At 31.6% G+C, this 25,700-nt stretch overlaps 2 protein-coding genes and 2 long non-coding RNA genes across 6 annotated transcripts; 2 read left to right on the forward strand and 2 right to left on the reverse strand.

Moving 5' to 3' along the window:
- Positions 1 to 71: 71 nt before the first annotated feature.
- LOC107368197 (uncharacterized) lies at positions 72 to 8,404 on the reverse strand. Of its 2 annotated transcripts, XM_015935976.3 has the most exons (6): positions 7,624 to 8,401; positions 6,549 to 6,731; positions 4,008 to 4,327; positions 820 to 990; positions 505 to 738; positions 72 to 435 (listed from the first exon to the last, which is right to left on the reverse strand). In XM_015935976.3, exons 1-6 carry the CDS (start codon positions 7,797 to 7,799, stop codon positions 116 to 118), a joined length of 1,404 nt encoding a protein of 467 aa, XP_015791462.2. In that variant the 5' UTR covers positions 7,800 to 8,401; the 3' UTR covers positions 72 to 115. The 2 variants fall into 2 exon arrangements, with proteins under 2 accessions (XP_015791462.2, XP_089126167.1); XM_089270041.1 differs by lacking the exon at positions 6,549 to 6,731 and having other exon boundaries at positions 7,624 to 8,404.
- Positions 8,405 to 11,590: 3,186 nt separating this feature from the next.
- LOC107368350 (small G protein signaling modulator 1) lies at positions 11,591 to 25,512 on the reverse strand. The gene is made up of 13 exons (XM_015936163.3): positions 24,873 to 25,512; positions 24,724 to 24,767; positions 23,862 to 23,937; positions 23,596 to 23,758; positions 22,889 to 23,423; positions 21,790 to 21,944; positions 16,247 to 16,476; positions 13,964 to 14,110; positions 12,725 to 13,893; positions 12,333 to 12,543; positions 12,060 to 12,266; positions 11,830 to 11,997; positions 11,591 to 11,758 (listed from the first exon to the last, which is right to left on the reverse strand). The coding sequence occupies exons 1-13, from the start codon at positions 24,880 to 24,882 to the stop codon at positions 11,664 to 11,666; spliced, it is 3,210 nt and encodes a 1,069-aa protein (XP_015791649.1). The 5' UTR covers positions 24,883 to 25,512; the 3' UTR covers positions 11,591 to 11,663.
- On the forward strand, positions 14,966 to 17,796 carry LOC149094332 (uncharacterized). Its single transcript, XR_016198140.1, has 2 exons — positions 14,966 to 15,161; positions 16,269 to 17,796. It is a non-coding gene; the product is annotated as an uncharacterized LOC149094332 (long non-coding RNA).
- On the forward strand, positions 19,323 to 24,061 carry LOC107368351 (uncharacterized). Of its 2 annotated transcripts, XR_016198139.1 has the most exons (6): positions 19,323 to 19,473; positions 19,599 to 19,745; positions 19,995 to 20,145; positions 20,209 to 20,395; positions 21,729 to 22,161; positions 22,949 to 24,061. It is a non-coding gene; the product is annotated as an uncharacterized LOC107368351 (long non-coding RNA). The 2 variants fall into 2 exon arrangements; XR_003083395.2 differs by lacking the exon at positions 22,949 to 24,061 and having other exon boundaries at positions 19,995 to 20,051; positions 21,729 to 22,118.
- Positions 25,513 to 25,700: the final 188 nt, after the last annotated feature.

The raw sequence follows: 25,700 nt of genomic DNA on the forward strand, positions 1-25,700 counted from the left end.
AGAATCCAAATATTTAAAGACTTGTTTTAAGCTTAAATAAGCCTCAAATGGATAATAAAAGCAAATACAAATTGTTCATCAACTTTGAATGCGTTTATTTTGCACATTTGAATCATCACATAAGAATACAAGTTTGACTTCCAATTGTTTTGTTTGGATAAATTTTCTCGATTGCATTGACTATTGGCGACGGAGGTTTAATTGTGATACCGTTGATTGTCCCGATTGTGTCTGTTGAAAAGTCGAAATAGAAACGAAAAATCATGAAAATGAAACCATTTTTGGCTCCAAATCGGTTGTAATGGAAGGGTTCATCAATCGACTCTTCTAAACTTTCTTCATAACTTTTACAAAACATGCAAATTGTTTCAGCACTCAACACTCGTAAACGACGAATCATTTTAATCTCTGAAATTGTATCCGATTCAATTGCTTCTGTAACAAGAGAATAGAAAGAATAGAAAATTAATAAATCTGTGAAACTGATTCATGGACTGAACTTACCTTGAGTGGCATTGTGTATCCACTCTTCAAAACGCTCACGAATAGCACCAATTGTATCCTTTTTCCGAACTGGAAGAAATAGTCTGGAAGAAAGGTGAATTGTTGTCTTGATTTTGTTTGATGTGGCACTGGAACGATCAAGAATTCGTGATGATTTTGTACAACAAACTCGAAAAATGCGAATATAACTTCCATAATCAGTGTAATACATGGTCTTTGTATTGACTGAGGTTACTTTAATCAGGTTTAGGAATGGAAATGATAAATTTGGTTAGCATTCCACTTTGCTGAAAAGTACTTTGCATTAATACTTACATGATTTTATGCTCAGTTTAATGTCGATTGATTGAGCGTTGCGATAATTTAAATGCCTATTCTGTGATAACCATTGAGATGCTCTGGACATTACTTGAGTGTATGATTCAAATTTTGGTCGCTTGAAAAATCCTCCGCCAGATAAATGTTTTGGCACAAAATCGATTATATCTAATGAAGAAGAAAATCGGATAATTTTAGTGACTAATTATCTTTCTATCGAATCGTCCAAAAATTCCTCGGAAATGATCAAAAATAGAGATCTATTACACTCATTGGCCAATAAAAAAGTTTGACCGTTCAACCTTATCTTTGGACTGAACAATGACTGCACTGTGAATCTTTATTGGACTTCTCGCATATCGCAATGAACAAGAATCAGCTCAAATCTACAAACAGTCTGAGTACAGAATCCAATTAGGGCATACATAAATATAAGGCTGATGCAGAATCGGGAAAATAAACTAACATCGAAAGTAAACGAAACTAGTGAATAAGTTCATTGATAGATGCCACCCTTTACTGTCTTCATTCACTTTATGCTGCCATCTATAGTATGATAATGTTATGAATAAACTTCGATTTCAATGGATTCAAATCGATTGTGAGGAGATGACGAGTCGATGAAGGATGAAATATGAAGCGTACTTCGAATTCTGATTGAAAAGCGTCGCACATAAACTAAATTCGCATGATTTTCGTGGAACCATCAAGACTTGCACAAAACTCGAAAAAATCATTCCCATTGCTCACAAGTTATCTAGTTCAAACCTAGCCTAATGAAATAAGGATCATATTGAAATGAGCCAATGAAATTTACAAAATTAAACAAAAATTTTAAAATCTGGATGAGAAAATCAACATGGAAAATCGAAAAAACACGTTTAGATCTGTCGAGTGCATGAAGCAACCCGAAATTTTTATCAGCGGTTTGATGTTTACAGATCCAAACTTAAACAAAAAAACCATAATCCAATCCTGTAAATAGAGTGAAAGTATCAATAAAATAAGCTTGACTCTGAAGCGTAGTTGACGAAAACTTGTTTTACAGAATCTTGATCTTCACATTTGGAATTCATTTATTTTATTATTAATTTCAATCATTCTTGATGGCTCTGATGATCCTTTCAGGCTCAGGCCTTTTGGCCAAGACAAGTTAATTATATTGCTCTTTGCATGACTTGGTTGAACTGCATAACAAATAAATCATTTAATTAGGATATAAATAAATTGAAAAACAAGACATTAATAATTATAAGAATAACTCGAATACAAAATTTTCGCACCATCTCCAGGCTTCTGTTGAACATTATCCAGAAAATTCAATATTAAACCTAAATGAGCTTATAAGTACTGTCTAGTGAGATGATATTGCATGATTGAATAGATTAGTGTTTTGTTTATTACCAATCAATCCATAAAATCTTTTTTCATCAATTATTGAACTTTCCAAGTATTGAATTTGCTTCTCGACTGTTCAAGTAAAACTGCGCAAAATGAGCCAACAGACAACAGACTGAAGCCAGTAATGATTAACATCAATAAAATAATTCAATTCAATGTTAATCAAAAGTATATAATTATCACTGAATAGTTAATGAACAACTATTATCAGCTATCAAAACAAATTACAAGTCCAGTCATGGAGTGACATTGAAAATTCATGATTCCCACATTAATGGTAAAATAATGAAAGATAAAAGTCAATGTCAATCGGAAATCCTGTAATGAACCTTGAATGGACCAAAGATCAATCTTTTCAGGTAAAAAAAGGTTTCATTAAAACTCTTTTTTTCCATGATACAGGAACCATGGATTGACCCAATTTGAAAATGAATCAGTTGAACAATAATTTGATGAAAACAGAAGTTGAAAATTGAATAATAATGTTTCATCAAATGTCGACTCATTGAATTAATCTGATTAAAACAGAAGTAAAGGAGGACAGAAAATGATTGCTCATCAAACTCACCAAGTTATCATGTAAACGCCCTTTGGTAATGATGAATGTGAATATTGTAATAACGAATGTATAATTAAATCAATTGATTTGAAATGGCATGGGCTGGGTCAACATGGAATCAACTCTGTTCATGATAAACATCATGTTGTCTGATTGGAAGCTGACTCAGCTCGTCAAAAGGCTTAAGTTGTTGCAACTTGGTCAAGCTAATTAGACTAAATTGTTGTAATCGATTGAAACTTTGTCCTCTTCGATTGGACCGCAAAATTATTATCATTAATAAAATCATTATCGTCGCAAATTCATTAATCAAAATGGGTAAAAGTTTATCCTTAAGGTTATTAAAATGAAAGAAATGTTTACTTCTCAATGATTTTCATTGAAAAACCATTAGCAATTGGATTGACCTAAAAAGTGGCTCATGATATTCACCAATATTCTGAACCTTTTTGAAGGTGAAACAAATGAAAGAAAATGAAATTCTTACATTTAACTTGACATTACTGACTGAGAAGGCAAATGGTTTGGGTGTGTGTGTTCAGTGTTTCCAGATTTAATCATGAAAACTGAATAACCAGGAAAGAGTCAAATCATGAAATGTTATTTAATAAAATAAGGTATTCAAGGTTGGAAGCTAATGCATCGAGAAAGATAAATCCAAACAGACAAACAAATCCCTCCCTGAAGATGCTGATTGATATCAAATGCATTTTAAAATCTCGACATTTTATTGCTGAAGTTCATTCTTTTCCCGCCAAAATATCAAGAAATTCAACTTTTGATATTCGGCAGTTTTGAGCATCTAAGGTTAGCCATTGATTTTAGAAGCTTCAAAATTCTGAATAAGGATGGATTCAACTCGACTTTGCTTTTTGGACATTGAATGCTCTTCCAAAGATTTGAAATGTTGTGCTATTCGAGTTCTTAGTTTTCAGAGAGACTTTTGTTCGGTCAGAAAAATTAATTTTACTATTTTTTCGGTGAATAAGAATGCTGTGAATTCGTGTCGTTAATGTCATGAAACAAGAATTCAATTTCGATGATTGATGAAGTCAAATTGAAATCAAAATATATTCAAAAGTCAATTTCCATGTTTGAATTTTTCTAATGAAGTCACGAACTTTTAAAGGTTGAATCTTTCAGGAACTGATTGTTCTGAGAATTGATTGGAATTTTGGAGGTAATTCTTTTAGTAAATTATGTGATTCAGAATGAATTACTTTACCAATTTCTTCCTGTAAAGGTAATCCTTCTTCGTAAAAAATTCTTAAAATGAATAATTTTTTGGTCGAAAGGGCAGATAATGTTTCATCTGGATCAACTTTCCAATCAGTATCAGCTTCATAAGTGACCGTTTCAACACAAATGATTCGACCCTGAATCTCTTCTTTTCTGATCAAAATGTTGGCTCGTTCCACCAAATCGTCAAGCTTTTTAAATGAACCCTTCTCATCAATCTCAGGAACTAAATCGGTGTAATTCAATTCTTGATACAACACTGATCCGTGGCGTTGAATCGTTCGTTGTTTCAATTTTATCCAAATTCTTGAAGTCAAATAAATCAAAAGGAAAAAAGACAAAATTAGAATCAAATTAATAATAAAACAAAAGCTAAAAATAAGGTCAAGTTTAACTCTGTCCAGTGAAACATGGATAATGAATGCAAAAATTGAAACAAATTTATCATCAAAATTAACCATTACTTTGACCACAAAAGTCCATAAACTTTTCAATCAATATTGTTATACGATATCACCAATGAAATGTTTCAAAAAACTCTTTTAATTGTCTGAATGAATTGATTGCTTTTTTATTATTCATTGAATATAACGTAAATGTTGAGCTAAACATTTCTGTCCAGTTGAGTTGCATTGATGATATTGATAGATATGAAAGAATGCTAATTATTTTGAGTGACTTTATTCTTGGACTTTTCACTCCCAGTGCAACTTGGAGTGTTTGTCAAGTTGAAGAGAAAACTTTAAATTGAATAAAATCAAGTCAACTCAATCAATAGACCATCAAATTGACAGTGTTAAATGATTGAAAAGTAAATATTAAAATCAATAATTCCATGACTTTTTTTCGATAACAAAAATTCTCATCCTTGGGAGTTTAACATTATTGACTTGACTTTTGTTTCCAATTTTTCATTTGGTCAAATTAAAGTTGTGAAAAGTCTGGACATTCAGTCACGCAAATGTCATGTTAGAGTATCAAAAATATTCAGAACACTTTGTTGCTGAAAGATCGACAGCTGGAAATTAATCGATCACAGTTGACCTTAGCGATTAAATGAATAATAAATAAAGATTGAGAACTGTTTGAGTGGCTTTTAATTCCAATATGGTCTGCTGATCAGGATTGTTCATCTGATAACAAGTAAAATTGAAACACTAATGTTGTCCTTTAACTAGTTTAACATAAGCTTCACAGACTTTCATGCTTTGCTAGACGACAGACCAATGAACGTAAGACTTTCACTTAAAAGCGATTACTGATAGAAAAAATTCATAAAATTCTGTTTAGAATCTGACTAAATTAGATCATCATTTGAATCAATTACCGATGGAATATTTGAAATCTACGAAATTACCTTTGATCTAAATCTGACAGATACGAAGTAAAAGCATGGAGAATGGAAGTTCTGTTCATTAAAATTAAATCAAAATAAAAGGCGAAACTCAGTTTTGATATTCAAATATTCAAAGCACATTCATGCTACTGAATTAGTACTTAATCGTTAGTTGAATATTCAAATGATAGTGAAGCCTTTAAGGATTTCTTGATTTTTGAGTTCGGAATACTAAATGATAAAAACATGAGCTTAACCACTTGCTATGAAAATAGTTTAAGAGGATTATTCAAGATTTCATTGTATTTCAATTTAAAATTTAATAAGTCTTTGGATGTTGGATTTTATCAATTTTCACTACTTTCTGGGCTTATTCTTGTTAATATGAGTTTTCTGATTGAGCTGATTTTGACATAATAATGATGCAAATGAAACGAATGAATTTATTTCTCAATTGAACTTTTGTCAGGTTTTACTTTTGTTTGTGAGGTTCGCCCTTTCTGTTATTACAATGTTTACTTCAATTAAGCTTGATGAATACAGTTTGCCTTTTCCGCGAAATCATCATGTATTACATGGTCAAGTTGATTTTCTTGTTGACCTAATCTTGTTTCTTGTACTCATTGTCTGTGTAATTAATACTCGTACGCTGATATAACGTATCAAAACAATTACATTAGTGAAAACAGTAATAAGGTTTAGCTAATATTGAAGTAGAAAGAGATTAATCTTAATAAAAATGTTGACAAAATATAATTAACCTAACAAGATACAAGTTAATGGAGATGGAAAGAAATGACCAAAGATTCACTTTTACGGTCAACAATCAAATTGAGAAGAGTTTAAATTGTAAGTTGAGAGACAGCTCACAATTTAATGGTAAACAAGGTAAGACTCCTAATGTTTAGACTAATTATTCAAAATTAAATTTCGACAGTTAGACTAGACTTACTGAAACTATTCAACCTTTAAAACAAACAAAAACTTCCAAAAATATGTTGACCAAAAACCAGTTAATTTTCGCAAATAAAAAGCAATAAAATTCCTTCCATTAAAGGCTAGTACTGGATAATTTTTTCCCAAAACTGATTTTTTTAGGTCAACATTTTTCTTGACTGATGAACTTTTCATGGACTGATGCTAACAACTTGATTGGTTGTTTATTCCTGCATTTGGAGACCGAAAGCTCACCTTAAACCTTTAAGAATGTTTGTCCTTTCCGATCCTGAGATGTAAAAACAGCAATCATTTGGACGAAGTTCATTGCAGTTTTTAATGTCGTTGTATTTGTAGAGCAAAAGAACAGTTTCACAATTGAAAACTCGCCATTCGGGATTCCGTTGAAGCCATCTGTTAGCCATATCAACGAGACTTCTTTTTTTTTTGGATGAAAAAAAGAGAGAAAATTACTCGTTTTTGCAATGTACAAGGAATCTTTGAATAAAAAAGTCAATAATTTTTTCCCATTAAGTACATTTTAGGTAAGATTAGGTTAGATCAGTTTAGATTAAAGTTGAACTCATTCACACTGTTGAATAACAATAGACTTGGTCAGTTTTTATCCAACCATGAACCATGTTTTTTCCAAAGGATAATATTGATTAACTTGGGTCAATATGGACAATTACCAATTTCAAGCTCAATAGGTATGTAAAGATGTTCAGTTGACATTGGAAGAGATCGTGATCAAAACAGGTTAGACAAAAAATCGAAATCTTGTTCAACAAAAGTCAAGGCTCGACAAGGGTTTACAAAGTAAAATAAGAGTCCATTCAGATCAAATCAACCTTCAATCATCACTTTCATTGTATAATCATTCAACACTCAAACTGCTTCGTATCATAACCTGAGAACTACTCAACTCAAGATCAGATTAAGATAGTCGCTAACATACGACAGACTTTCTTCAGACTCGAAGAGCCTTAGAGATTTAACATTTATAATGATGGTTCACTGTTATTGAAAGTAAAACCATTTTGTAACACTTTCTCGATCGATTGATAATATTTAGAGAAACAAATCACGTTTACATGAATCGGACGAACATGGAAACGAGGTTGAAATTCATAAAGTTATCTCATTAAATCAAGTTTAATATGCTTGTACAACAGGCAGCTTGGAGCATTGATTTGTTTATGAAAAGGATTGACAAATGGTGATGATGATTGTCTCAATTTTGTTTTGTTATTGTCTTTATTTTCGTCCTTCTTTTTTCTACCTGTCCTTGTCAACATCGATTAGTTTATTATCGAAAAGTTGAACTTACCTGAATGAATGATATTTAACAGCTCCACCGGACATGGCAGCTGAACAGGTTCGTTCAACGACTCCGGGAATAAAATCGACAAAAGTCACCAAAGTGTCTTCGTTTATATGGGAATCGGAAATGTGAATGTCTTCAGCTTGGAAAGTGCCACGATTTAAAAACAATACCATCGCCATGATGATGGCCTTTTGTTGGGTTGAGTGTGCAAACTTGCTGATCAATTGGAGATTAGTTGAACATGAGATTCATTTCATGAGTGTCTGTTGCCTTAAACGTTGGTTCAATGATAACTACATTAAATTCATGGCAACTCTTCTTGTAAAGTCAAATATTAAGCTTGAAGTTTTCAAGTGTTTCACTTTTATTTTACATTTAACAATAGACATTGATGGGACGATGTGTTGAAACTTGCTCAGTTGACTGATGAATCAAGTTTTGTTTTGCAATCCTTTAAGGTCCACATTACTGTTAATGTATTACTGAATGGTTAGAGCATGAGCAAGGTAAAAGTGGTCATTTAGTTAAGTTTGATTAGTCGACGACACAATATGATTGAAAGTAAGTTAATGATTTGTTTTTTGACATTTCATTTAACGTTGTATTTTGCATTCGAGACAATGAAGGTCTGAGTGTGAAAATGATAAAACAATTAATTGATTTCATTCAAGTCTGCGCAATCATTTATTGTATCTTTAAGCTTTTCAAGTGTTCAATTGATATGAAGATTGTTTTGAAATGAATATAATATTAAAATTGCCAGAAAATCCAATCAGTTGTTTCCTAGCAACAATTTATCTATCAAACACAAATTGTGCCTTCAATTAACTGTTGAAGTTATCGTTGACAGATGGAACCATGTTAACTGTACCTGATTGTGACAATAATTTAAAGATCATAATAAAGTTATGTTGGAAAGACCAAAGATTAAGAAGAGAGTTCACTTGCATGGGAAAATAGGCATCACAAGAAAATTAAAAAAGTCACCACACGATGCCTTTGGTATTGGTCAATTAATTGTAAACAAATCAACATGGTCAACTTACTGTAGTTTGTTAGTTAAAATTGAAAAATCACAATTAGAATTTTCTTCAATAAATTGATAAATTTTGAACGATATCTTCATATCATTTGCTTTTGATACTTTGGTGAGGTAAACTTATAGCGATGAAAGTGACCTTCAGAAGTCGTTTGAAGGTCAAATAAACGAATGACCTTAAATGAACTTGATACTTCGAAAAAATTGTCTTTCAATTCTCAAGAGCATATTGTTCAAATATTAGGAAGCTAACATGTTTGATTCTGAAGATATTGAATAAAACGTGAAGTTAATGAGTTGCATAGCTATGTACAAGCGTCATCGAATAAGCTCTACAACATACAATATTGCATGGTGGTAAATTATTTTACCACTCAATCAAACAAAATCCTTTTTGCCTTTCCTTTTCTCTTACCTTCTTGTTAAAGCAGTTTATATAAAGTTTTTCAATAAGAATTGGGTTTAATTATTATAATTAATAATTTTTTATCAATTAATTATTTCTTTCCCTTGATCCCAAAATCAGTACACTTTCCTTTTTCATAGTCGTCATAGTTTCAACATTGATAACCAACGAATTGACAAGTTTTAGTCAACTGTTCGGGATTGATGAACATTATCGAGGAGCGAACAGGTGATTACATTAGACACTGATGCCTGAAGCAGAGACAAAAAGTATGTTAAGCCAACAACTCAAACCAATTTGAAAATTACGTTTAGTCGCCTTTTGATGTCCGTCATTCAATAATCCTTTAATTTTCCACAACCAGGTTGTCGATAGCGGTATTTGGGTAAAAATCAATTTCACCTAGAGGATCTAGAAGTGCGAATCCTAAATAAAGGAAGAACATAAGAACAAAAGTTAAATTTAAGAAAATATTGAAATCTTAAAATCATAATCAGAATCTTACCTTCAATCAAGTTTGGTCTATAATCGGTGTAGATCACAGCAATATAACTTGAAACAGATGGGTCTGATATATTTTCATGAAAGCGTGGTCCTGCTGGATCAAGTCCAGTGATTCGACCAATCTTGCGCTTTTGTAATCTTTTACCTGCATAGCCACAGACATAGCACCTAAACTGTGACCAATTAGATGAATATTGGAAAATTTCAGGCCCAAAATTTGATTCAATTTTTTTATAAAATGTGCAAGAGAGGCACCAGTAACACGAGTATTGCCTTTTAGATCTGGCGTAAATTCTTTTGGCTCCTTTCTCCCATTTTTTCTCAATTCACGCCTTCGTGCAGGCATAACACACGAACGGTTAGTGCTGCCGACCTCAGATTTTAACCACGAGCTTATGCAGATTGAACAACCATAAGCTCGAACACTCAAGGTTATTCAAGGTCAATTCTTTATTTGACCTCTAATTGGCATTTCATAAAAGCTCGTTTATCTTTCCAATGGTAAGAGTTATGAACATGTGACTAACAAGTATCAGTCAGAAAAATTTATTTGTTTCAAAAAATGAACTTTCAATGTCAATTAGAGGTCAAATAAAGAATTGACCTTGAATAACCTTGAGCGTTCGAACTTATAGCTGTTCAATCTGCATAAGCTCATGGTTAAAATCTGAGGTCTGCAGCACTAACCGTTCGTGTGTTATGCCTGCACGAAGGCGTAAATTGAGAAAAAAATGCCCAGTATTAAATGTAATAAATTAAAATATAAAAGTGAACTTACTTTTGAAAGCTTAATGAAAGCTATTGGTTATAGATGAATGAATAAAAAGATGAGAATAAATGGTCAACCAAAGATTAGAGTAGGACTACCTTAATCTTTTTGGTCAACGCCACTCTTATCTTTTTATTCGATAATCTATAACCAATAGCATTCATTAAGCTTTGATCTCTCGAACCCACTTATTGTTGTTCCCCTTTAATATTTACTTTATTTCTTTAACCTAAAAGAGAAGGGAGAAAAGAAAAATCAGTAATTTTATTATAAATTTCATGTAAAATACATATAGACAATAAGAAAATTACTCTTTTCCTTTTCCTTTTCACCCTTCTCTTTTCTCTCATTTCCCATAAGCTCCCCTATCCCTCTCTTCAGCCCCACTAGAGTCGCTTTTTAACAATTAAAAAATTGTATTGAGGAAAACTTTACATAAAAATTGTAAGAAAGAGATATTTAGACAGTTGGAGCAATTAAGGTAGCCAGGATTTCAAATAGTAATCATAGGCATAATAGCAAGATCATTTTGGGGGAAAAGCCTTTAGGTAAAATTTTAACATGAAACCAGACATATAATAACGGGACATCTTACATCAGACACATCAACATGCATCATTAAATCACAATCATGCAATCGCTAATTAGAGATTTCTTTGTTTCTTTTCTAAAGAATAATTAACTCGCAAGGTAACAGCCATCAGTCAACTTTAAATCTAGTAAATAATCATTCTAGTTTTGGAATGAGTTCAGAAGCAGTTCGGCGCTTGACCATTTGAAGATCGACTGAGAAAGCTATTCATCTATGAAATCTTTTCTTTACTAACATTGTTAATTGTTAATGTCTCTTATTAAAGGATACCATCTAATAATGGTAAGTAAAGAAGCCATTTTATGAATAATCTATGCTGTTTAGACCAATCATTTTTGGAGATCAGTTGTATTATGCACGCCAACAGTATAAAATACTCGTTTATCAATAACTAGTTAATGCAGGTCCAAACAAAGGTATACAATTGTCACCCAGTATTTCTGAACTGTTATTTGACTCTGATGATAATTTAGCCAAATTAGCAGCCATAATTTCTTTGTCTCGATATCGTACGATTGCCTCAACGACAACCCATCAGTCATTGAGATCTCTATCGCATGCAATTCTTTAGTCCTCGGTGAAATCAAGTGACATCAGAAAATGATCGTATTTGTATTAACAGACTGATGATTTACTGCTATTCAATAGTTTTTCACTCAATTTTTCTGTTATTAGAAACGGTCGACATTTAATGAACAAACAAATTAAATTTTACAGAAAGTCCAATAGTAATTCAATTGTAATTATTATCCATCAAAGATTGAATTTGTAGAACCAGCTCTCTTGATAGTTTGAGAACAGCTTTAGCATCATGTCTTTCAGCCATTTCTGTGGAAAATAAATTTACAGGAAAAAATATGAGTTTATTTATCCATCATCATTGTTTATTAAATATTTACCATTAAAAAATTTGATTATATCAGTAAAATCCATATCATTTTCCAAAATAATATCTCTGTAATACTCAACCAAAGCTAGTGCAATAAAGAGGACAAAATGGGCTGAAGCGACAAATTTAGCTGCCCAAATAACTTCCCAAACTCTGAAAATATCTTCATATAGTAGCTCTGAAAAGAAATAAAAAATTGCGGTTAAATGAAAATTGAGTGAAAATTGGAAAAAATGATACCTCTTTTGAAGTCTAAAAGAAACCATCGATAACAAAAATAGAAATGAGTGTAATCGCCGTTGGAATGCATCAAATCAAATATCTCATTGTCCAGTATCTGAATAAGCGATCTCATATTGGCAAAGTGTGTATCCATCGCACCTCCATGAGGAAAATTAGAAACCATGCGTTTCATCAATTCACAAAAACAGCTATAAGATTTAACCTCTGTAAATAAATGGATAAAGAATCAGTGAGATATTTATCAACATTGGTTATTTTCAAGTTAATTACCATCATCAAATATAACCAATAATGGAGCGACCAGATCACACATTCCTTGGACATAACCTTGGTCAAGATGTTCCCAAACGTAAGTACACATGACGTTTCTCAGCTTTTCCAGGTTATCTTTATTCATGAAGTACCAGTAATTTCTATCACATCTTTGAACGTCTTTATCGATCCGATGAAGATTCAATGAAAACAGATCAAGCAGTTCATTCTGATTGGTGTTTCCAAAAAAATCGAGGTGTTGTGAGTCGTCAATGGATATAAAAAAGAAATGATAAGATTGTATTGATTAGTTTTCAGATTTTCATTATTAAAAAGTATTTTGAATTTGATAAATTTATTGTTACGAAGAAATAAAATGATCCAGATTGAAATCAGGGACATTTACTTACAGGATATACTCCACCGTTGGACGATGCCGGTGATATGCAAGTTGAACCTGGCTCTAAGCCAAGATTACGGTCATTGGTTAAGTTATGGTCATTTTTATTTACACCAACAGAATTACTATCTGAATCTGATTTATCTATAGTTCCCTCTGATTTATATGCTCGAGTTAAATCAACAGATGGATTGGTTATAACAATATTTTGTCCTGCACTTGTTTCACTTCCAATTTGTCTCTGTCTTTTAAGACAATCTCGTGATCCCGGGTTCTTGCGTCGACTTTTACTTTCACTATGAGTTGAATCAACTGAACGACCTCTCGATGTTCTCATTCCTTTACCTTTGGGTTTATTTTCATTAGAAGTTGAATCTTCAGTTGATTTAACAACGCTTCCTTTTTTGTCGTCTACATCACTCTCCTCAGAGTCCGAAAAGTCAGTGAAGACTTCATTACTGCAATTGTTTGTTTCTTTCGCAGGTCCAACCAAAGGTATTTCTGTGCTGTTATTTGACTCTGATGATAATTTAGCCAAATTAGCTGCCATAATTTCCTTGTCTCGTTGTCGTACAATTGCCTCAACGGCCAACCAATCAGTCATTGTGATCTCATAATGTTGAGTTACATCTTTATCGCGTTCAACTCTTTCTTCTTCGGTGAAATCAAATTCATAGTGTCCCAATAAATATGGCCAAACTTGTTTTCTTATGTCATGTTCAACTCCTCCATAATAAATAAGACGACGAATCTCATCTGGTGAGGTAATTCTGCCATTCTCATCATGGAAAGATTCCCAGGCTGTTTTGGTTAAACCTTTTGATGCCTCGGTTGGTTTATCAACTGGAATGATTACAGGATTAACTAATCCAGATAAATGAGTGCGGACAGTTCGCAAATGGCGACAGTGAGCCAGCCAACCATAGAATGCTCGAGAAATTATTTGACGTTTCATTGTGTCACAAAGAATCTTAATTGATTTATCCGTTGGAATTGGCTGATTTGGCATTTGACTAACTTTTGTATTATTTGATTCAAGTGTACCATCTTCACTCAATGATTTAGACGACGTAGATGATGTTGAAGATGAATTGGAAGTATTTTTATCTTGTAAACCATTACGAGCTCTCCATAGGAATGAATTTGTTTTTGTTGTTTTGGGGTCAAACATTTCTTGAGCTAAATGAAATAAACAACAAAATTATTGAATTAGAGTACAGAAAGTAATGACATTTAGAGTGGTACTTACAAATTGACTCGGGTTTCTCTGAAGATGAGACAATGCGAAATACATAATCCGTTGTTTCATTTTCTTCTGACGATGAACCAGATTCACTTTTATTTCCATTGAACATACTCCGATGATTTTTACGCTTTAATTTTGGGAAAACTTTACCTAAAAATTGTAAGAAAGAGATATTTAGACAGTTGAAGCAATTAAAGGTAGCCAGGATTTCAAATAGTAATCAAGATCATTTGGTGAAAAAAGGCATTAAAGAGCAAAATCACAAGCGAATCTCATCTAACATGAAAATATGAAGAAACAAAATTGAAACAAATTACCCCAAAGAGAGATAAACATAACAGAATTAGTAAAAGACAACCGAAATCGGTTGAAACACAATACACAATTATAATTAATTCAAAAAAGATTGATTATTTTGTTGAGGCTTACATGTTTTACAGTCGTAATAATTTACATAAGATTTACTTTTTGGTTTTTTTCACTGTTCGTATTACATTCTGTTCGTCCCATTTTGTATTAACAATTTAGATTGTTAATCGCCTTTAGGTAAAATTGTAACATGAAACCAGACATATAATCAGAATAAACAACATTAAACAAAAGGAAAACATGAAAATACATAATATTATATAAGTTGGGCCTCAAATGGAACGTAAAATACAATGAAACTTGGAGTCCATGATGATTGTTGTAGTTGTAATGCTTTGCAGGCGGGTTGAAAAGTAACAACAGAATTAAATGATACATGTCAACTAATTTTTTAATTAGCGATTGCTTTAGATTTAAGAATTAACAATGGCGAAAAATTAAACAAACTAATCAATATTGGGTTAAGGGTTGAAAATGAGGTTTAAGAAAGTATCTAATTTTCGGTTGTCTAACAGACAATGTCTATGATACAAAAGGTGAAAATGGGTTTGTTGGAGCCATTTTTATCTTATCTGATCTTGGTTACCAGCTACATTGAAATAGACTGTTGAACCGATGATTAATCTGTTTCTTTGTTTCTTTTCTAAAGAATAACTCAAAAGGCAACAACCATCAACTGTAAATCTGGTAAATAATCATTCTAGTTTTGGATCAGTTCGGCGATTGACCTTTTGAAGATCGACCGAGAAAGCTAATCATCTACATAAAACCTTCTCTTTACTAACATTGTTAATTGTCAACGTCTCTTATTAAAGGATACCATCTAATAATGGTAAGTAAAGAAGCCATTTTATGAATAATCTATAGTTACTGTAAATGTGAGAAAAAACGAGTTGATTTATGTTTGTTTTTGTAATGTGAATAGACAAGCAACAGTTTCAGTTGGAAAGATGAATGTTAAGAGTAATATTTAGTTGAATTATGATGTTGTTATCATGATCATGGTGGTAAATGGTGCTGGTGAAGAGGAAAAATGATTTGTGGTGAAACTTTACTTCTTATTGTCTGTCTAATTTGATGAGCTGTTTTGTTGAATACAAAGTCATCAAGAGTTGACTAGTATACAAAAGTTAATGTTTGTGCAAAATAAGATGACTCTGGTAATGATTATGAGGATCATGATAATATCTGAATCTTGATCATGCTCAAATTTTAATCATCATTCTTGTTCATCATCTCATCTTTCACTCTTTCTATCCTTCTATTGTACACATTTTGGTGCAAACCTTTGTCCTTTTGGATGTACAATTATTAGATTGTTCATACTGATCGATTTTTTGAATCTCCTCATTTTTTCCCTGAAAACCTAATAAGCCATCAATCCTGAACTTGTAAAGGTTAACCGGTATACATTGAACTTAATGTGGTTGGTCATTGCTAGCTAATCCTAACATTCACATGTTTTATATTGATATGCAAATATAATGCAAACACTTACTCTGTCAGATTGAAACTTAATCTTGAGGTTAATACGATTAAAAATATTCATCTGTTGGAATCAAGTGAACTATCAGCAAAAATAAATTAACAATGCAACAAGTTGACATATTTATATAAAATCTGTAGTTAAGTGAACCGGTATAAATAATACATAATTTACTGTGTATTATTAATGAAGCTTAAATTGAAAAAATGGATTTCCTAAAATACTCAACTCAACTTGCTATATTATTGGCAATTTAAAAAAGTAGAGCTTCAAGTAAAAAGCTTTCAAAAAATCTTCTAAACATCTTGATGCATGAAAAACAATAGGGATTATTAGCAATTAAAGAAGTGATCTAGATTTTGAATGGCATGGTGAGAGGTTGAAGTGGTTTTGTGAAATATTTATATTAATCTGACTTGTATTAAACCTACCTTTACCCTTTTGTGTCCACAGAGGAGGAACCAATTGACCATACGGAACAAGACCATTTTCAAGACAGGATAGGAAAGCCAGCAAGTGACCGCCTTTGGGAAAACGTATCGGTGATCTTTGGACTCCATCTTGACCCACAAGGACAACAGTACCACACGAATCTTGCTGGTGGCAATGAAGATATACAATATCTTCAACATTAACGGTCATCGCATAATCCCAAAATGAGCTGTTGCAAAAACAATCAACAAAATGGTTCAATTATTACCAGTTAATGAAAATTTGGACTTGGTTTATTCATGATAGCCAAATGATGTCAAAGCTGACCAAACATTATGAATTTCAATTGAAATAGAGGCAATCCAGTAACCTGTTGACATAAACTTGTGTTTCATTGAGTGTAAACATGGAAAGTTTATGAATTGAATTGACTTTTATTGATCATTTTCTAGACTTTCTCATGGAAATGTTCACGCAGCTAAATTTGATTAGTGACAATATATCAATGGAACCAGATGATGATTGAGAGTTGATCAAATGAAAATAAATGGAACGTTTAAATATTGAAAATGCTAAGGTGAAACTGGTCATGAAATAATGATACAATGCTAAATCCTTTAGGCTGTTTATTTCAATTCCCTTCAATCTACTATATCAACATTCATGGCATGACATTTGAGTATTTATTATTTCCTTTCTGTGAAATATCTATTCTATTCAGCATTTCATTGGAATGATATTTTTTCACCTTTTCATTTCAACTATTTTTCCATTGGATTGTACCTGTCTTTTACCTTCCTTAAGACAGCTTAGCCTCAATCATTTGATTCCTTTGATCATTCAACTTCTATTAAATCGATCAATAATAATCAGCAAGTGCCACCAAAATCAGCAAACATGAAAATTCAATTTCATTGGGTAACACAGTCGAGACTTGGCAAGATCAAGATGTTAAATTTAAAGTCTGAATTGAAACTGGAACCATACAAGATTCAATCTCACAATATTCATCTTATAGTCGAGCTGAGTATTTAAAGCAAGTCCTACAAGCTGGTTATCAAACTGAACCCGAGTTAAATGTCTAATGGCCAATTAACCCATTCATTATAAACGCCATAATCTAGCAGCTTATATGTACCATATCAATCATCTCTGGTCATTATAATCACTCAAACAATCATTATTTATCACTCTCATTTGATTATAATTTCCGATCAACCTTGAATCCAGCAAAAAGGTCCTTTCAACATCTTAATGCATCCAAAGTTATTCTCATTTTACACTGATGACTGAAATTAATCATTGAGTATGACAACTCCTAGAGTATTGATTATAATGGAAACATCATCATCATCATAAAATATTCAATGTTCCTTCAATGAAATGGTGAAGTAAATCAGTTAAATATATCTTTTTATTCAATGAAAGGCGAGATTCTTCAAGCTATTTATCAGCTGCAGTTCATTATTTGAATTTTCATCTTTATCGCCACAACAACCATTCAGTCCATTGTATTGAAGTTTAAAATAACCTTTCAATCAATAATCAATCTTTTACTATTTTGGTTTGCAATCACCTGGTAATTCAAGTTGTAACTTGAAATGAGTTTAAAATGAGTTGTGATGAAAAATGGCGTTAACCATTTCAACAGTTGACAGGTTAATCAACTTGAAGACAACTCAATGAGAACTGTTAACGAATTAAAATTTTGAGCCTTACATTAGTTACTAATATAAAAAAAATTCATGGAATTGCATGATTCAATGAGTAAACATTATCAAAATGAGTTTCTAAATTAGATTAACAAGAATTTGAACATTAAATTTTCGGGTTCTTGCCAACATTAACAAATTGGTAGAGAGAAAAGTTGACAACTTGCATGATTAAATTACTAGACTAAATAGTGAGTTCAACAATTGTCTGGCAGTTAACACACAATATTTAACAAATAAGGGTGAAAAAATTGATTCCGGTTTGTATGTTTAAATTGGTCCAAAAACCAATTTGGTTTCATCAAATTCAGAATCAACAGCAAGAAAAATGAAATTAATTTATGTATTAGCTGAATTGAGCATGCGATTTAATCATTATCATTAATATGAGTGAATATTATTTATCATCTCCAAGGAATGTTCAGATGGGAATGAAAAACTGGAAAAAAGCTGATAACAAAAGATATCAATAAAGGAGTCTGAATATTGTAATAGAGTAGTGGAGGAAGGCAAAATGAAGGATAAAATGGCGATCACATTAATAAAGATATGAATTTTTCGATTATATGAATATAATTATCATGTTTTCAAATGTTGGTTCATTTTGAAAGAAAATAAATCTTGTAAAATCTTGTAAATCTGATAAAGATCTGATGTATATTGAAGTTTGTCTTGATTTGCTGTTGTATGGAAGGAAAGACAGTTTTGGTTTCCATGAGAAGGATAAATAAAAATTTAAAATGATGAGTTGAAATTCATTAAGTTTCAGTTGGAAGAGATAACCACAGGGAGTTCACATTCTGTTGATTTTTTACTGAACTTTAGTTTTGTTGCAACTTGTTTGCAAAGCTTTCACTGTGAATGAGATTTTTCCAGAAAATGAAAGGCACATAAGACAAGTATAGAAAACTAGAGAACCAGAAAACCCAATTTTCAAGATGGCAACGGAGCAACCAGATAGGATTTCAACCTCCTTTGAAAGAAATAGAGAGAAGGTCAATGAAAAACAGAATCATCATGTTGAACTTACAGGAGAAAGGCTTGACTGAAGAAGAAAATGGCTCAAAAAATAAGAAACATGAATAGAGAGGGAAGACATTTTATATTGTTATATTTAATATAACTTCATGCCAATAATAATCAAGATTACGTTGTTTAACTTGCAATACTATCACAATAAATCAGAATTATGGAGTAATCTCTCCATGAAAATTGATTAAAACAATGAACATATTTATTAAACAAACAATTATATTTTGATTTTAAGGTGAAGTTGGAGCGTTTGATTTGAGCGCTGTTACGAATGAAGCGCCTTTTTTCATAAAACATATGGTTTAATGTAACGGCTTAAAATTTAATCATCTTCTTACTTTCTTTTGTTACATTTCTTGTCGTGTTTCTGGTTAATTGATTAAATAACTGTTTTATTAATTACACCTTTTCTGTTTAATTTATTGAACCACTGTAGTTCACTTGTGAAACAATCAGCTTTAATTAGCATGTTAGATGGATATGTAAGTATTTTGCTTAGTGATTGGGTTTGGAGTTGACGATCATTAACCCAGACAATCTGAACAATCATGTATTAATACATCAATGTACTCTCTATTACTCTTTCTATTTCTCTTTAATTTTTCAGGTAACACAAAAACTTCCGGGTTTCTATCCTCTAATTCAATTCCCATGGAAGTTTGAATCATTTCTTGCGGAGGCGTAAGCATAAAATAAATTCATTGGACTGTACTATTTGCCCTGGTTTTTGGCTTTGTTTTTATTTCTTTTCATGGTTTGTATAACCTAGTATACATTTGTACAGCACATAACACTTGTTATGCTTAATCTTTTGCTTATTCAACTCATCATTTGTTCATCTTAATGTTACAATTTTGGAGAAATATTTAGATGAACAGAAATTTGTGATTCAAAATGAGTGTGCAAAAAAGGCAAAGCAATTTGTATCAAAATCCTGAGTCTATTCAATTCCATTTATGTTATTCTTTAAGATGAAATTTTTTGTTTCTTTTTGTATCTAAAGTTTGCTTAAGACATAAAGATGAATTAGTGAGACTCAATTTATTGATGTATACAAAAGGTAAGTAATGATTATAATAACAAAATCCGAGATTGTTCCAGTATTCGATATTTTAGTTAAAAGCGAAATACAAGGTTAATCTCATGGTTGAAGGGTAAACTGAATCTCAGAAAAAAATCTAACTGAACATCTAACTAGATTTCTTTTCATTTGATAGCATTAGATTTGTATCGTCTGCTGGTTTCGATTGAATTTGGTAAATGATAATAGAAAAGAGAAAGGTTGATGTAATTGCAAACTGGTAAATTGATAAATAAATCCCAAAGAAATGATGATTCGGACGTGATATAATCTGGAGCAACATTGGTATCAACCATTGGATTGAGCAAAAAAAACGTTACTGGGTAAAGTTGGCCAATTTTAAATTCAGTCCCCAACAATTCAAACAAAATAATGATGATTACATGTTACAATTCCCTGATTGATTGCATTTCTTTTTAGAATAACTAATGATCATTCGCTCAATTATTAATCATCATTATATTTGCCTGTTTGTGTCAAATTTAGAATCATTATGTTCCATCACCAAGTTTCCTATTTTCCCTGGTAAAAGGATGGATTGCTCGAGTTAATTACTAATTATTTTGAAATGAACATTTTTTTTAATGTTCATTCAATCAGCTCAATAGATATTATTTGAAATAATAACGTAAACGTTGTTTGAACTCTAATTTGATTCGCTTGATGGTTTAACAAATATTGTAAATATTTAACAAAATATAAGCTGATTAAGATTTGTTAAACATTGACCAGAACTCAATTAGGAATGTAAATACGTTGCGTTATTGATTGTTTTCAGCTCAATCCAATGATCCAGCGATAAATGATGAGGAAAGGCAAAAATGAATGATAAATAATAAACAAATAGCTCTTGTTTTTATTTTTATTCAATGATTTATATTGATTTAAGATGATTAAGTTACTATTGATGAGTGATCTTAACAGTTTGCCTAATCAAATCAATCAATTTAATACTTGAACAAAATGAAAGCTTTCTCACATTGTGATGTAGCTTCATCAAAATATGATTATAAGAGTTAACACGATTCCCTTTATCATTATAAGTCCATTCTCAACACCTTAACCAACTTGAGTTTGTAATGTTATTATTTTCATTTCTATTATTATTATGATTTTCACGATTCTTATTACGATTGTTATAATGATTGTTATTAACATCAACCTTGAACAATCGATAATCCAACAATTCGTTGAGATTATTAACTTAAAAGTGTAACCAATTTAATCAAAAAAGTAACCAGAAAATGAAAGATTTCAATTCACAGGCAAACATTAACATTTCTGGTATCAAACCAGATTTAATGGAATCCAATTTTACCTGCCTGGGTGAATCGATGAAATTCATTCGGTTTTTGATTCAAATTGTAATAATGAAAAATTGATTTGCAAGTGGAATCGTTCAAATGAACCATTAAATTGCATGTTTAGCTAATGATTTGTAATTACTGTCATGTTAGATTTCAATTTAATTTAACTGTTCATCAAGATTGCACGCAAATTTTGTTGAATATTGAATTGTAGTTACTAATCAATGTGATTCTGATTCTCCTGTTTATCCATTATTTACCTTTGTTTTGATTTTTGTTTGAATAGTTGCAATTTATTCTGCTTATTTTGCATTCTCTAATGTTTGTTTTTGTTTTATTTTATTTTCAGCTTTACTTGATTGTCAAGTCAAATTGTAATCAATTAGCTGGTAAATTTGATTGTTGCTTACCTTTTATCCTGAGTTATTGATGGACTTTCATTTGGTAAGGCTTCACCGATACTAGCTGATCCATTCATAAGTTGATTAGGTGTCCATTTGATTACCAAACCAGCTGGGGTTTGATGCAAGGAAAGATACCCTGGAATGGGTTCCAAATTTTCCTTCTGTAACCAGAAATAGATTCACATTAGATTCAATGCTCATTTGGAAGTCAATAATACATCAAAATCTCGTGTAATCATGCAATCTAATGTATCAAAAGTCAATTTGAAATGGTGGATAGCCTTAAAAGACCAATGATGATGAGCAAATTAAACTAGACAGTTACATATGTTAAAGAGTAATCATCATCAAATTCTTAGTGAAACATCCTTAATAATGGTAATAATGATGTTGCGGTTGTCAATTATCGATCATCTAAATCTCATTGATTATCGATTGATCTTGCCTTGATAATTACTGTTGCTGATCTTGAGTAATGAAAATTGGTTTTGACAGTTAATCAACAATCAATCTGTTTCTCACTTTAATGACAGTTACAATTGAAAGTGTTGACAGGTCAACAATTAATTAATGATTATATTTTCTGGTAGCCTCTCGAATAAAACTAATCTAATTAGCAACTAAAATTATAATTATTTGACTTGGATATGAGTATATACATGACATGAATTAGCATCAAATTATTATCTTCCATGTGGGTTAATACCATCTGACAATCAACAGTAATCAACAAAATTTACCAGGAATATCAAATGGCTACAATCTGGTTCTGATGCAGGTAAACATGATGTACAAGCCTATTCTGAAAGTCTGCAAGAAAAGGATTTACTTCTTAACATATGTTTTATAGCGAGAGATTATGAGAAAGACTAATGTATTGATATAGCAATAAATTCACATTGATTTAAATTGTACTCATGTATTTACAAGTTCATGGGTAAAAAAAAATAATTTGAATGTTGCATTGACTGATGATTAAAGATAAGCTTGAGTGGTTTAAGGGTTGGACAATTTCAAATTAAGCTCTCATTTCAATAATGTAAGATGCATTGATAGATGGCATATCAATTCGAGTAAATGAGTAACATTATTAAATTAAACTTACCGGTTGAACCAGTACATTGTTTTTACCATAGAGTAATGTTGTTTTACCATTTTGATGTAGGGATTCAACATAATCTCGAGGTGACCAGCTGGACAGACGAAGATTCTCATCGGATGAACTTGATATTCTTGAATCAGTGATTGGTCCTCGACGAAAGGGTAAACCTAATGGCTTTCTTCCTATCGGTGGTGTTGATGGTCCATTTGAGTGAGGATTAACCAATCTATTACGTTGTACTAATTCATCAGCTGGAGGATCTGTCCAGTAATGATCTTGAGTTTTCATCTTTGAATAGTCAAGAGCACAAGGCCCGACCAATAGTGAAGCCAATATTTGACCACCAACTGGGTCAGCAACCAAAGCTTCCTTCTCGTAATACTGACTGTGATTGGTGACAACATGGCTTACAATTTCACCCAATTTTTTCTCAATCAAAGCAACCCGGATCCACAAGTATCGCGCTGTTTTGGTTGGACTGTTACTGATTATCTTGTTTTTAAGCTGATTTGTGCTATCACTGCTGGATGAGGTTCGTCTAGTAGATTCAATCAAAAAGGGTTAACAAGAAAAACAAGATTAATGTTCATTTTGTTCGAGAGTTGACAATTGATTCCTTGGTTGAACATTTTGGTTTTGGAGAAACAGGAAAACCGATTAACTGATTCAGTTTTGATGATAGCTTGGGATTAAAGTTTACTTTCACTTACTTGCTTGGATCGGAGGTTTCAATTTGAACCACTGCTTTATAAACTATGGCTGCTGGTTCAAAATTTTTAGCCACTTTTTGAAGTAAAGCTGTCGTTGAATTAGTTTTGAATAAGCCTAAAGCTCGTCTTTTAAGACCATGTGATAAGCAAGCATCAACAGCCACTAATAGGTTAATAGTTAATCAATAAAAGCAAAGAAAACAAAAATTTAATTACGATTGGATCAACCAAACAAATATTGTTATGAAAAAGCCTGAAGATCTTACCACAAAGGGATGTTATACTGCTACTTTCTTCATGAACAAATTTTCTGGTTACAGCCTCTTCCATTATTTGTTTAACCTGTTAAAATATTAACAATTTAGCTACATTTTAACCATATCTCAACAACATTTGAGGATTAATCAACAAGAAAATAAAGCATCAAATTAATTCAATCTGTTTATTTGGATAGGATAAACCAAAATTTGCTGCTTTAAGATTTTTCTACATTTGTCTGGTTCATTGGTATTCTTCTTCTTCAAAACATGTTTAATTGAGCTGATTGAATCTACAAAAATTGGGTTGATTTAATTGGAATTTAATTTAAATTACTTGGCGGTATGAAAGGCGAGAAGCTTGGAATGTTAAGGAATGAATGGATTGAAACAGATTTCTCAATTCATCTCATAAGATCTGTAGGATTGATTTCAAATATTGGGTTCAATTTGCTTTGTTTTCATTTGTATTTAACCAGTTTCTCATTATGTTATCCAACATATTGCTACACTTTCAGAACAATCAACGATTTCAATCGTAATCAGCTTTATTGTCAAATGCCAGTCCATGCATGAAATTGTTGCACAATTTGACTACACAAAGAATCCTCAATGCTTTTAGCTTAGCTATGACTACGATTCAAGCTCATGATAGATATTAGTTGAAACCAAAATTAATGATGAAAATATTGATTGGTTTAGACCGTAATAAGATTAACCCAAGAGTTGAAAAATTAACATATGGTTGATACATTGAACATAATGACTATTGAGGTCTCGCAGGTTGATTATAATTTCAATAGATGTGTCAAAGCAGACTGAAAATGGTTAATCAAGAGTAGCCATAAGTTGATTAATTAACACCACTTACCTCTTTCTTGACCATACGAAGAAGCTTTTCTCGGTATTCCTTTTCTGTGGATAACAATTGAATAGTTGAAGAGATATCGGATTACAAACACAATAACAGATTGTCAGGGAAATTTGGCTTTGAACAAGATAAAATTATTCACAACTTACCGGATTCCATTTTAATGTGACACTAGAACTGGAAAATTAATTAACTTGGCCTGGTTTGTAATTTATTTTAATATAATTTATAGTATAATTTGATATAATATCTATGTGTATATTTGTTATTAAACAAGATGAATATTGTTGGCTTGGGAATTTGGTATTTCTGTTTATCACTGTGAAATACAAGGGAAGAGGATAACTGAACAAGTAAAATAATGTATATGCAAGGAATGAAAAAATATATGAGAAATGGAATCAAATAACATCACATTGCAATCAGATTTGATTGTTAAAACTGTCCCTGATTGTTTTTGGCACAAAAATAACAACAACAGGTAGATTGACGTTAGTCATTTGATGAACAAGGTTACCATTTTTCCATCTCCAATTTAATTTCAACACTGCGTATGCACATGAATCTTGCTTTTATCAGGCTTTATATCTTGTTTTCACTTTCAGTCTTTAGGTTAGTCTTATCATTTTCCTTTCCATTCCTCAGTCATGGTAAATTCAACCTGATAAACCTTGAAATGAAAATGTATTAAACTGGCAGAGAGTAGAGTGATATCTGGTGTTACAACAGTCTATAACAAAAGAGCAATGGATCGGGAAACATTGTTTCATTAATTTAAGCGCATCGATTATGGTGTTTGTGAACATATATTTTAATGAATATGAAGGACTTTCGCTAATTGAGTGTTGATTTGATCAATTATCATAGATAATACTGATAATTTTGACAACCACCAGCAATATAACTCATGGCATTACTCATTCTGGTTGATAATAACCAGTGTCCATTATTGAGGGAAATACAACTTGTCTTGGATT

Source organism: Tetranychus urticae, chromosome 1 (genome assembly GCF_039701765.1).
Source record: "Tetranychus urticae isolate SD_2017Ah chromosome 1, NJAU_TeUrti_SD_1.0, whole genome shotgun sequence".
Lineage (NCBI taxonomy): Eukaryota > Metazoa > Arthropoda > Arachnida > Trombidiformes > Tetranychidae > Tetranychus > Tetranychus urticae.